The following is a 13598-nucleotide window of genomic DNA, read 5'->3' as shown; positions in this document are numbered from 1 at the left end:
CCGTCAGCTGCAAAACCCTCTAACCGAAATTAACGGTAGACTTAACCAATTAGCACCCTTCTCACACATATGAGGCCTTAATACTGATTAAAGTCTTGAGTGACTCACAAAAACTGACCGTATTCTAGAGTTTGTGGCTGAAGAAGGGACGAAAATGGTTATCTCTTCTTACAATGCAGTTATATACAATCTATCTGATCGCACACACCCAAATAATTTGAGGGATATTTGCCTTAGGTTACGCAGTATGCGGAATGTCAACTGCGAAGTCTGCCGCCTTAGAAGAAAGTCGGACAGATCAACATCCCCCCCATGTTTCATTTTAGCCGCTTATTAACTTAGCAACGTCTTAGCTACGCCAAGCCACACCGACACGAACATTTTATCAGAACATCGTCATCACGCTCCCCAAGGCAACCCTTGAAAGATTGCACGTCACAGAGCGAACGCCCGGTCAAGCTCCCACTTTTTTTATTAAGAGCCGCGCCTATTTGAAATTCCCGTCCAGTCAAAGTGATCACAGCTATATTAGTGGGTAGCTTTGCAGGAAGACTTGGCAAACATATGCTCATTCATATATCGCCATCTCCTCGGACCAACCGTGTCTGATGCACTTTTCATAAGTTACTACGGTTATCCTTCCCATATATCAGTAACTACTTCCTATGCCTCTTGTTATCGTCTTCATTTCCCCTATTATTATCCTTCAAGTTCCGTCTTCTCAAACATTAACAATTAATTAACTTGTTTGTTATTCATGGAACAATCGTCTTGTATCCACACTGGAATTATCATCAAATGGTAACCAACCAACCTCCTGTATGTTAATGTGATCGATGCCAGTATTCAGGATTCTTATTGTCCTGAAAAAAATGTACACACTCAAGCTACAAGACATACAAATCCACGAATAACTGCCTAAATGATTAAAAATTAGTACAGTCGAGTGGCTAGCAAACCACCCATTGAATATTGCGAAATGCCCGATACCGCGTAAAGAACCCACTTGGTTTATACAAGCTCCTGACGAAGATATCGCAGATCAAAGATCTTAAGTAAATGAAATCAACAAAAATAAAAATGATTTTGCTAACGTGTCTACTTCTTTCACCAAAAGAGTGGCAATTTTAACTATTGGGTGAATTTCGTTTTATGTCAAATAAAAGCCCACGAAACAGCAACAGAAACTCAGTCTACATAGACTTCAGTAAGGCTTTCGACAAGGTGCCAACTAACAGACTGCTAATGGAGTTAGAAAATCTCGGTATTGCCGGACTTTTTTCAAATGGATTAAGGATTTCCTAGTAGGTCGTGGACAGAAAGTAAGAATAAATTCCAAGTGCTCCATCTGGAGACTAGTACTTAGTGGAGTACCTCAAGGTTCCGTCCTAGGTCCTTTACTTTTTATAATGTATGTTAGTGATCTTCCAAGTATATTACAGTCTCCAATGTTATTATACGCTGACGATGTAAAGATCTGGCGAGTAATAACTGGAGACACAGACGCATGTTCTCTTCAGGCAGACTTAAATAATATGATTAACTGGTCTAAAGAGTAGATGATGTCTATCAACACGACAAAATGTGTCTAAATGCACATGGTGATGCAAAGATTAATAGGTACAACATAGGGAAAGTGCCTGTACCCGAGCTTTGGTCTCATAGGGATCTTTTGGTTACAGTGAGTCATGATCTTAAGACGACGGCACATTACCGGGTGGTTGTAACTAAGAGGCTTAGAACCCTCTGGGCTTTAATACGGACATTCTCCAAGTTAGATACTACCATGTTCGTTACAGTGTACACAACGTTGGTGAGAACTAAGCTTGAGAACTGCATCCAGGCCGCAAGCCCCTGTTCAAAAGGTGACTCAGATATCCTAGAAGAAGTACAGAGGGCAGCTACCCGTGCAGTTCCAGAACTCCGTTGTTTACCATACGAAGGGCGGCTTGAAAAGCTGGACATCTTTAGTCTGTCCTATCGTAGATTAAGGGGAGATCTAATCTTGATGTACAGAATACTGAGAAATGATTTCGTACCTAACTTATTCTCTCTTTTTCTTCCCACTAGATCGTGACATCCCGGAGGACGTAGCAAGTGAGTGGAAAAACCAAGAACGAACAAACCACCCGTGGCATACAGGTTTTCACACTGAGTCATCAGTACTTGGAACCTGCTGCCCGAAGCAGTGATGTCCGCACCTTTAATTGACTTATTCAAGAGAAGACTGGACAATCACAGAACCATACTAGAAAAGGAACAACATGAGCCATTGGCCTTTTGTCCTTACTACACAAATCTGTATCTCTTGTGTTAAAAGTGGCTAACCAGGTGAATCCTCGAGGTCATATGTGCCATTTGACTCTCAAGGTCTTTAAACCAAATCGGAGGGTTTTGGCTATTTTATAGAAATGTAATTCGATTGTGCATCCAAAAGTATTTTACTAATAAACTCAAGATATTCACATTTTACGACATTAATTGAGTTGAACTCTATAAATTCATGTTGTTGTTTTAAATTGTACATTGTGTAATTCTAACGTATTTGCGACTCTTACCAATTGTTTGCCGCTTTTACTTTTCATATTAGTGTGTAAACCTTGGCTTTAAAAGCGTAATCCAGAAACTTCAAAAACCCATCACTTAAACGACTTCCAGTTGACTCGAGCTCTCATGAGAGCAAATGTAGGACAAAAAATTGATCAACCTTAGGTAAATTTCGGGACACTCCCATTAAAAATAATGGGTGGATTTTGGGAAAATGGGACTAAATAACCCCAGATTTAACTACACCTGGAATTTTCTCCAAAATGTTCCTAGATGTAGAAATTTTATTTAAAATCTTGCCCTTCCCTTGTGTATGTTAAGGCCTACTGATGCAGAGGCTTCTGCCACACTGACTGTCTTGATCTGTATTTGTTGATGTGTATGGGATAGGAGAGATAGTTCATCTGCCAGGTCCAAATCATCTAGTTGCATCCAACCTGTCTACTTCATTCCGTGCATCTCACCAGATATGGAGGTCTTCATAATCCAGTCCAGGAGAGTAACCAGCCTTGTCTCACTCCGGTCCTCACCTCGAGTGCGTCTGTCATCTGTCCTCCATTTACGACGTTGCGGTGTAGCCCGTCGTATGAATTCCATGTGATGTTGACGATTTTCTGAGGTACACCGTAGTGTTAAGGAAGTTTCCTTAATGTTCTATCCATACTGTCAAATGCTTACTCATAATCAAGGAATTTAATGTAGTGACGAGTTCCATCCAACTGATTGTTCAGCGATGATCCCTAGTGTTGCAATTTGGTCTGTGCGCAACCGATCTTTACAGAATCCAGCCTGTTGGTCCCGAAGTTGAGTGTCTACTGAGACTTTCATCCGGTTCAGCAACACTGTTGAAAACTTCTCGCGATACTGACGGTGGTGTGATGCCTTTGTGGTTCTCGCATTTTCTCAGATCTCCTTTCTTTGGTTTTTGATGGGGTGTTCTTCTTTCTAGTCTGTCGGCACTTGTTCTTCCTCCCAAATCTTATATAGAACGTGGAGCATGATTGCAGTGACTTCTATGTCTGACTTCAGTGCTTCAGGTCGCATATTGTCAGACCCTGCTGCTTTCTCACTCTTGATTCGTCTGATGGCCATCCTGATTTCTCCCGTCGTTGGTGTAGTAACATCTATAGGAAGGTCTGTAATAGCTGCTTCGATGTCTAGTGGATTCAATGGAGCTGGACTATTCAAGAGTTCCTCGAAGTGTTCCAACTATCTGTCCCTCTGTCCTTCAGTTTCGGTGATTGGCTTGCTTCTTTTTCACTGACCACCCTCTTTGGTTTACTATATTTCCCTGCTAGTTTCTTCGTCGTGTCACATAGTTGTTTCATATTTTCTTTTCTTGCAGCTTTTTCCGCTTTTGTTGCTAGCTCTTCCACGTATTTCTGATTGTCAGCTTTAATGCTCCACTTCGCTCTGTGTATTCAGCTTGTGCCTTGACCTTATCTGTTCTTGTTCGGTTGTTGTTAATTGCTGTTTTCTTGTCGTTCCTTTCTTGAATCTTGTCCATGGTTTCGATGGAGATCCATTCCTTACGATGATGCTTCTTGCGACACAGAACCTCCTGACACGTTGAAGTTAATGCTTCTTTGATCTCTTTCCAGTTGTCTTCCACAGTAGTTTCTTCTTTGAGTAGATCCTGTAAGACTTGGGACCTGTTGTTGAGAGTTATCTTGAATTCGTTGAGTTTGTCAGTATGACGAAGGAAGGCTGTATTGAACCTTTGTAATGCTGTTTTTCCAGTTGTCCGATGCTTCTTTAGCATCAATTTCATCTTGGCAAACACAAGGTGATAATCTGAGGCTATGTCAGCTCTTCTCTTGGTCCTCACGTCTTCCATTAACCTTGTGAATTTTTTACTGATGCAAATATGATCTATCTGGTTCTCCATGGTGTGATCTATGTAACTTTGTGTATGAGTTTGTGTGGTAATATTGTGCCGTCTACAACCAGTTTGTTGAATATACAGAGATTTGAAAATCTCTCGCCATTCTCGTTCCTTTCTCCTAGTCTATGTCGTCCTATGATATCTTCATAACCGTCGATACTGCAAGAATACATATAAATGTTGATTCCACTTGCTCGTTTGAAGCAATCTGTAGTATTGGTTTTGTAGTTGACGTGTCAACTGATGACACAAATTCGATTTTTTAAGAGGTGGTATGTAATAATTAAGTAAATCAAGATATTCCTGACAATCAGTAAGTCGATGACTTTAAAATAGTTTACTGAACCACAGCCAGCACCCACTTCTGTCGCCTCCATTTCCTCGGAGGTGCAAACGTAGTATATGATAGTTGTTTTCGGTTCTCTGAGAGTTGTGTTAACTAATTAAGACTACAAATTCACCTTTTCGGTCTCTTGGATTAATATGGAAGTGTGTCATTCAGGTTCACCTTCGTGCTGAGATTGAAAAAACATTCCATCGATGAATACAACTCAATGCCAACATACAGGTCTCCTGTATGAATAATGTGATCACAGTATACCACATTACTACACCACCTTGGATTTAAGAAACGTTAAACCTTCCTCTGAATCCATCCGACCCCATATCTGTGTAAGTGTTTCATTTCCATTGAATGCCCATAACTATGTACGCAGTAAACAATTGCGTAGAACGACGTGGAACTGTTATTCCTTCATATCCTAAATGACTTAAATTACGAAAATTCTCCAACAACATTATTTATTTATTTAAACACATGAAAATTGGTACAAGGAGACACCATATAGATATACGCCACATAAATCATTCGATTTATGTGAGAGCTGGGATACTGCCCAGACCGAAGCAGGTGACTTTCATAGAGGGCCACGCCCGGAGCCTTCGATCTAAAGGTCTGATCCACAAGGCAGTGGAGCATCCTAAAGAGATGCAGTCCCATGGTAGCCAGTGACCAACAAAAGGTTCATACGCCTTTTGTTCTTTTAGGATTCTGGATCTCGTGCGCACCATTGGTTTGGAATGAAAGTTTTCCAACCCCCCTAGGTAGGTCCTTCATATCCACTAACCCGGTTAAGGCGTCGGACATTCTCTTTATTTATTTATTTCAACACATAGATAATGGTACAAAGAGGCACCGAATACATATGCGCCACACAAATCTCATTCGATATGTGTGAGGGCTGTGATACTGCCCGGGTGCCCAAACCGAAGCAGGTGGTTTTCTTAGGGGGCCACACCCCAAGCCTTTGACCTAAAGGTCTAACCCACAAGGCAGTGGAGCATCGTAAGGAGATGCAGTCCCATGGAAGCCGGTGACCAACAATTGGTTCATACGCCATTTGTTCCCGCAGGATACTGGAGCCCATGTGCACCATTGATTTGGCTTGGAATCCGGTTAAATCGCCGGACATTCGCTTTTCGTCCTCTCATTTTCGTAAACAACACCCCCGCCACGAGAATGCAGTGAGTAGGACTTCCCTGTTAGAGGCTATATACGCGTGGCCGTGTGAGAGCATTTCGAGAGGGAGAGAGGACTCTCCCCACTCTCGGCCGTACCAGGGCATTTTGAGGCTGTAGATAATACAATAAACTCATTGTCTACACGTAGTCACCTAACAAAAAGATTGAATACGTTGGATAACTAGTTAAAAAGTGATGTCACTAAGTGACAAGTTATTGGACCAAACAGTATGTAAAACAAAGTAGCCAATTACATGGAAAATATAGGGATTTCAGTAATTTGTCCTACCCATTTACCGATTTTTTTCATAGTTTTCTATGACTGTTTACTAGGTACTTTACGCAGCGATTTCCGATACACCAGTTTGTAAAGCTTTCTCTTGTCGTAATTTAATAAGTTGATACTCAAACTAGCAAAAACACCACAGCTGTGCTGAACTCACTGACGTTCTATATTCTTTTGGGTAGCAAGTAAGGACTAAGTGTACCAGTCTGCGTCACCACAGTTCATGTTTGACATCAGGACATTGACAGACAAACGAAACAAAATTCAAGGAGGTGAAAATAATACTACCATCAGCAATAAACTACTTTGATATCAAGACACATAAATGAAGTGAAGTTGTAGGAGAAAAAGTGTACAGTAGTGATCTTTTCAAGGTTCACTTAATCTGCACTTAACATTCAGTGATTTCGTGGACTAGTGTTACAGTTTGGTTTTGTCACCCCTTTGTTTTCTAATCAATATTGCTCGTATCCACTGAGACCACTTGGTAAGTAATAGCGAGGTTAGACGCAGGGTATCAGGGATGATGGTGGATCAGTTGATGAGGTTGTAAACCTTCATTGACTGATATGGTTAGGCCACGTGTTACGTATGCCTGAACACCGATTACCACGACGTGCAATGCTAACCGGTGTTGGAGATAGTTGGAAGAAAGTTAGGGGCGGCCAAACCAAAATGTGGCATCAGTGCTTGAAGTCACTAACTTCTAGTCTGAGCCATGTTGGAAGATGCAGACTACTTGATTGGGGTCCGCGTTACTATCGTAACAAATGGTTGGAGACTCTTGGTGACATGGCTCAGAATCGACCACAATGGCGTAGGTGTGTACACCCCCTGTCTTCCCTTAAACTAAGAGATTAAAATTGCTTCATATCTTTCTTTCTACGAACTAATTCTTTCTTCCTGTACTATGTCCTTGTATGCAATCTTTTATATATTACCACCACTGTATTAACTACTGTGAATACAGTGTTCATCTTGCTGTGCTAATGAGCTGTGGCAACTTGGATTGATGCATATATGTGTCTGGTCCTACCTCGTAGCTGACTGACTTGTCTTCTAATGTATTCTTATCGTACCCAATATTCCTCATGAAGGTAGGTTGTAAATGAGCATAAGTAGCACATATTTTAGTCACATCAAATTCAAATATTTGCAGCCTATTCCTCAAGTTTTAAAAAATAAAAGTGGATAGATACATTCTCATTAGTCGGGCCAGTCCTGAACAATACCTCTAAATGATTAGCAGTTGTCTTTTAAAAATCAAGAGAATTGACTCATAGCTCCAATTTAAATCCAGTGTAAAATAATAGCTTGGTTCAATAGGTTGGCTACATTATGCTGACTAATGCTTATTCAAAGTGAGCCTTAAGTAGATCATTCTTCCATTTATCAAGAGTAATAAGGTTAGTGATAAGTTGTGATTCCATAAACCGATGCCTCTGAGAACGTTGTGTAATGTTTTTTTAATCAACGTTTTAAAGTAAACTGGTTTTGTCTGTTGGCATGTATGGAATCTTCAAGGACATTGTTATAGAAGCTACGGTTCCTCCCAGTTGTGAGTAGCAGTATACTAGCAAGTTAAGTCTTCCTTTTATTAACTCCCGGTAAATTCTATGCGGTTCATAACTCTGCTTCTCACCATTTCGATCATTTATACCAAACACAAGAGATATTTATAATTGCTCAACAGTCCGACAAGTCAAAGTCAGCCCAAGCACAAATATTATAATTAATTTCTTTATTCGGAATTGACATTAATGTTCGGGATTTGTCCATCTATTTTCTTTTATGTGGTCCTCAAGTGTATTATCCTACATCTCTTTACTGACTTCACCTGATTTATCTGCTCCTATGTTTCAGTACTTTACCGTTTTTGGGTTACATAATTGATTTAATTCCGAGTCGGTCTTTGACTGTCTATTGCCACCACATATTAGTTGACAGAATTTTCACAATGATGGATGTATAAAAAGATTGCTATTTGTTGATGTTAATATTTAATGCAGACAATAAAGTTATTTGGGTCAGCATTATTTGTAATATAGCTGTATCTGTAATCATTCTACGCTTTCCGCAGAAATACGCACTGGAAAGAAACCTGTTGTTGAGGATCCCATAGAGTTGCTTGAATCCTATCACTATTATATGTGTATTCACTGCCTGCTACTTCTCTATTTATAAAAACTTCCATATTCAGTACTAAATTCTCTATCCTCATTTATCCTAAGCAAATTTTAAACAAAATCATGGAATTCAATCATGACACACAAAATTTTAAGTTTGTGGTGGGTTAATAAATCATTCGATAGGCAGCCGTTCTAATGATTTTATTTTCAAAATAAATAAAAATAGCTAACACGAATGACAGTTTGATTGTCCTGAACTTATATTATCTTTCCTTGTTTATTATGCCTCCGTTCGGCAGTATAATAGTAGCATAATAATCGGTTCCAAGAAAACCTCTATCGACCAGAATGAGACATGAAAAAAGTTTATGAAATCATTTACTTTTGATCGGATTTGTATAAAAAGTTCATCTTCTTGGTTAGAGTCCGTCCGATAGCTCCAATCAATGGTTAAATAACTCAGGCCATTATATTTTCTCTATTTTATTCCATTATTTCTGAAAAAACCCTTCATAATTAGTTTTTACTATCATTGACACACTACTATTTCAACTCTTCCATATTGTTAATTCCATTCACTATGCTAATATGAGAGGTGACAAGTCCTGTCAGATAACAGGTTTCAAACTATCCAAACAAAAAGTATGGAGTTTTGGTAAAGTTTTATTTTCTGGAATTTTACACAAAGATCTTAAAATGATTATTTTTATACTCTCCCTTTATTTCTTCCACTTTGTAGCTTTGAAAAGCGTCTAAACCTATATCATGGAGGAAAAAGGCGATCAAGTCCTGTTGAGTCATGATAATCTCGATAGAGCTTCACCTGATTTATGGCCAGAACAAAGTAATTGTCCTATTTCTACTTTCATATAGTTTCTGGTGTCACCGAATTCCTTACGTCCCGGCAAAATGAAATAAACTTACACACCCCTCCGAAATATGCTACTGATTTGGATAAAGAAGATCTGGAACTTATTCATGGTAAATTTGTGTTGTTGTGATAGTTATATTCATACGTTAGATTTTGGGAGCCTATCGACTCAACAGCTAATGGATAAAATTAAACATTTACAGAATTTAGCTTATCAAGTTGGATTGGAAGAAGGTTTGTTTAAGATTAAAAAAATAATACAGATTTGTTTCAGCAAAAGAAATGACCCGCGGGAAATTTTTAAATATTCTTGGGAAACGCTAATTTGTTGGTTTCATAAATGAATATAACTATAGTTCATTCGTTTTCGTTTAAATGATTTATTAAACTAACGTTATTTATGATGTTATGGTGGCATTTTTTGCTGTTATATATATAGACGTGTATATATTGATATATGTCTGTGCTTCTGTATAAGTGTTAATGTAATGAGTATGCATCTCCGTTTTTCGTCAACTTAAAATAATTATATTATCGGTAAACTGTTCTTCATTACATAGTAAAAAAAGCATCATCTTGACTTGAAAAAAGATGAGAATATTTTAACCATTCAAAAATTATGTATTTGTAAGAAGAATCAACAGTAACTACATCACATACAGACGGATATTAGTATCATAGTTACTTTTTCAAAGTTAGTTCAATTTTAGTTGCTCAGTATTATGCATTTCTTAGCAGAATTGAATTTTTACATCATTCCTATAGGTGCTCTAATTCACTTTTCATTATTGGCTAGACTGTATCTATGTTTCACTCTTATCACATCCCGAAAGTCACTTGGAATTGGGGTGAAAGCTTCTTCACCAGTGTGATTATAACAATATCATGTAGGGAGTGGAAAGCTTGTCAGTTCCTTTTTTCTGGAGATGTGCTTTGTAGTTAGTGCATTTTCCATCAGCGATGTACACGGACTAACCTAGATGATCGAATTAGGGTCAGTAACCTGAAGCATATGGTGAACGGATGTATGTAACACAGGTTATGACCATTTCAGCTGACGAGTGTTTAAAAATTCACTAGCTAATTATCGTTCACCTTTCACTCTTTGCCTAATAAAAGATAGCTCTGTACTGCATAGTTATAGGTATATTGATTTCTTCGTTTTATAGGTTTTGGTTACTTCATGTTTTCGAAAGATCTCATCATCTTCCCTATAATAAGTGTATTGAGGATTATTTTCAAAATAAGAACGATTAAGACATGAGAAACCGAACTCACCGCAACTTGATCGGTGAATATTGCAATACATTTAATACTGTACAAGAAACAAGTAAAAATAACCAGATTGCATGGCATTGTCACAACACAAGAGTCACATAACTTGTTGAACTTTGAAAGCTCAACAGAAACAACTTTACCGAATATCCAATGAATTCCCTATTAGGAAAGAAGAGCAGGTTTTATTTCGATTTCATTCGCATCCAAAGTAAACATTTTTTATTAACCTTTGGCACACTATTCTGGTTATCGGATTATAATTGTTATTATTTATTTATTTAATTGAACACATAAATATTGGTACAAGAGTGCGACAAATATATATGCGCCACACAAAACAATGAGAATTTAAAGAGAAGTAAAAAGAAAAAAGGTAAGGAGCGTAAAAAAGAACGATAACGAAGAGATTGGTGTAAGGTAGTGTAATAATAATAATGTTAATAATGGCGGAACGGAAAGGCACAATCAGAAGAAATCTTTCAGTTAAGGAAGTTACAACAACTTTTTATGAAGAACGTAAAATAAAGTTACAGCAGGATCGCCACTGGGTTCTATTCTGAGCCATATATGATAACGTCTCTAGCTACTGTGTTGCACCATCTCTCGGACCCCAACCAGGAGTCAAGAAGGACCAACACAAGCCAGTCCTTTACAGCTTTCTTTCATATCACGACACCATGTCATACACTGACCACCTCTGCGCTTTTACCAACCAGTCCCAGCGTCGGCAAATAATGCACGGCGTGTAATTCTCTGGGACGACATTCGGAGAACATGTCCAATTCACCGAAGTCGATGTTTCAAGATGGTAGCACCAATTGGATTATCGTCTCTGTTCCCGAACACACGATGCCGAGCCTCTGCATTACTGACATGGTGTTGCCACTGGATGTCAGCAATCCTTCGGAGACAACGGTGATCAAACACAGAGAGTCGTCTAACATCTTCAACTCGGAGAGGCCAGGTTTCACAAGCATAGAGCAGAACTGCTCTCACCGACGCGTTGTAGATCCGACCTTTTACATCCAGACTGACATCACGAAGGCACCAAAGATGGCTCAGATTGTCATAAGCCGCTCTGGTTTTCACTATACGTGTATTGATCTCATCACTCACGCCACCACCAGCACTTATGCAGCTACTTAGATACACGAACTTTTCGACTACTTCTATCTGCTCACCACCCAGGGTGAGTACAGGATTAGAATCCTGCCAGTCTTGTTGAAGTACTTTGCACTTCGAAAGTGCAAAGCACATACCATACCTACGGACACTGATTGACAACTGATTAAGTGCGGATTGCATGGCCTGGGCATTATCACACAGTAAAACAATATCATCCGCATACTCAAGGTTGAGAAGTCTTTCTCCAGGCAACAGATCCACACCACCATTACTTACATCCATCAGAGTTGTTTCCACAATGTCATCGATGGCAAGGTTAGAGAGGAATAGTGAGATTGGGCAACCCTAACCCCAGTGCTTGAATGGAACAATGAAAAAAAGGTGGTTGTATGCCCTCACTCTGCTTGAGGTGTTTTTATATAGGGCTTTTAGGATGTTAATAAACTTCTCAGGCACACCCTTTTTCAACAGACAGTCATAGAGAACAGTCCTGTCCAACGAATTGAAGGCAGCCCTGATGTCAAGAAACATTATGATTGTTGGCCTGTGATAAGTATGACGGTGTTCTAACATCTGGTGGAGGGCGAAGATATGATCAATACATCCTCGACGAGAACGAAAACCAGCCTGCTCCTCGCAAGTCAATCTTTCTCGGGTTTTGAACAATCTACGAAGTGTGACGGAGGTCAATAGTTTGGACGCAATTGGAAGTAGACTTATCCCCCGATAGTTGTTACAGGAACGATGTGAACCTTTTTTAAGGATAGGGACAACGATCGACTCATTCCGTGATATTGGAACACTCTCTAGTCCCCAGAACTTTGTAAACAACGTAGTCAGTTCGTTAACCGGAAAGTCACCAACAGTATTAAAAAGGGCCGGAACTGAGTCATCTGGGTCTGGCTATTTGTAGCGCTCCAAGAGTTGTAGTTGATTGCGTACTTCCATCCCGTTGGGTGGATTAGTCGTCGCAGGTCATGGAGGATGGGACAGTCTGACCGATGTTGCCGGAGCAGCAGGCCAGTCGAACTGCCCTTCGAAAAATTCTGCCCATCGTCAAAGACGTCGATGGATGTTAGTGATTGGCATCCCATCATCCTCGCAGATTGTTTCACTCACATCATACTTCTTGCTGCCAGTGGCTCGGATGAGCTGGAAGAGCTTCCGGTAGTTACCAGATGCAGCTGCTGCTTCCAGCTCATTAGCACGCTTCGACCACCAGCCTTCGCGGTCCTTACGCAAGCTTTGCCCAATTTCCTTACGTAACATCCTTCGTTTATGGTCAAACTCACGGTCACCCGGAGTAGACCGACGGGCTTCAATGAGTTGTAAGGAACCTGAAGAAACCCAGTGCTTATAAGCGAGACGTTTCGCGAACCCACAACTGACTGTACCCGCCATTTTCATGGCGTCATGCAATTGCAACCAATGCTCATCTATACTTTTCGGGGGAATGGTAGCTAGCTCGGTTCGATACTTACTATCAACAGAAGTTGCAACCCGCTTGCTAACATCAATCCGTTGGTGGGGGTCACTTCGTTGTCCACTGAAAAGTAAGGTAAGATTGGCGCAGACCGAAGATGGTCAGAGTCCAGATAGGTACTCCAAAAGGAGCGGCAGTCTTGTACACAACCACAGCCCCCAAATGTCCTGGTATGGCCGAAAGCGGGATGGGTTTGCCCTCCCTCTCGAAATACTTTCACACGTATACAGCCTTTAACAGGGAAGTTCTACTCAAGGCCTTGTCGTGGTGGGGGTGTTGTTCACGAAAATGAGAGGACGAAAAGCGAATGTCCGGCGATTTAACCGGATTCCAAGCCAAATCAATGGTGCACATGGGCTCCAGTATCCTGCGGGAACAAACGGCGTATGAACCAATTGTTGGTCACCGGCTTCCATGGGACTGCATCTCCTTACGATGCTCCACTGTCTTGTGGGTTAGACCTTTAGGTCAAA

At 40.1% G+C, this 13598-nt stretch overlaps 1 protein-coding gene across 1 annotated transcript; it reads left to right on the top strand.

The window, feature by feature from the left end:
• Nucleotides 1–2338: 2338 nt before the first annotated feature.
• LIN52 (Protein lin-52) lies at nt 2339–10197 on the top strand. The gene is made up of 5 exons (XM_012945935.3): nt 2339–2413; nt 9108–9212; nt 9242–9349; nt 9390–9473; nt 9514–10197. The coding sequence occupies exons 2-5, from the start codon at nt 9134–9136 to the stop codon at nt 9561–9563; spliced, it is 321 nt and encodes a 106-aa protein (XP_012801389.1). The 5' UTR covers nt 2339–2413; nt 9108–9133; the 3' UTR covers nt 9564–10197.
• The last annotated feature ends 3401 nt before the right edge of the window (nt 10198–13598 follow it).

Source organism: Schistosoma haematobium, chromosome 2, assembly GCF_000699445.3.
Source record: "Schistosoma haematobium chromosome 2, whole genome shotgun sequence".
Lineage (NCBI taxonomy): Eukaryota > Metazoa > Platyhelminthes > Trematoda > Strigeidida > Schistosomatidae > Schistosoma > Schistosoma haematobium.
The sequence above is the reverse complement of the archived record's forward strand: the minus strand, read 5'-3'. Positions and strand labels throughout refer to the sequence as shown.

Excerpts from the sequence above, each read along its gene's own strand:
- LIN52 (XM_012945935.3), top strand. The coding sequence starts at position 9,134 with ATGGAGGAAAAAGGCGATCAAGTCCTGTTGAGTCATGATAATCTCGAT. Across the intron at positions 9,213-9,241 it reads TGATTTATGGCCAGAACAAA|TTTCTGGTGTCACCGAATTC; the intron begins GTAATTGTCCTA and ends ACTTTCATATAG. Across the intron at positions 9,474-9,513 it reads TCAAGTTGGATTGGAAGAAG|CAAAAGAAATGACCCGCGGG; the intron begins GTTTGTTTAAGA and ends GATTTGTTTCAG.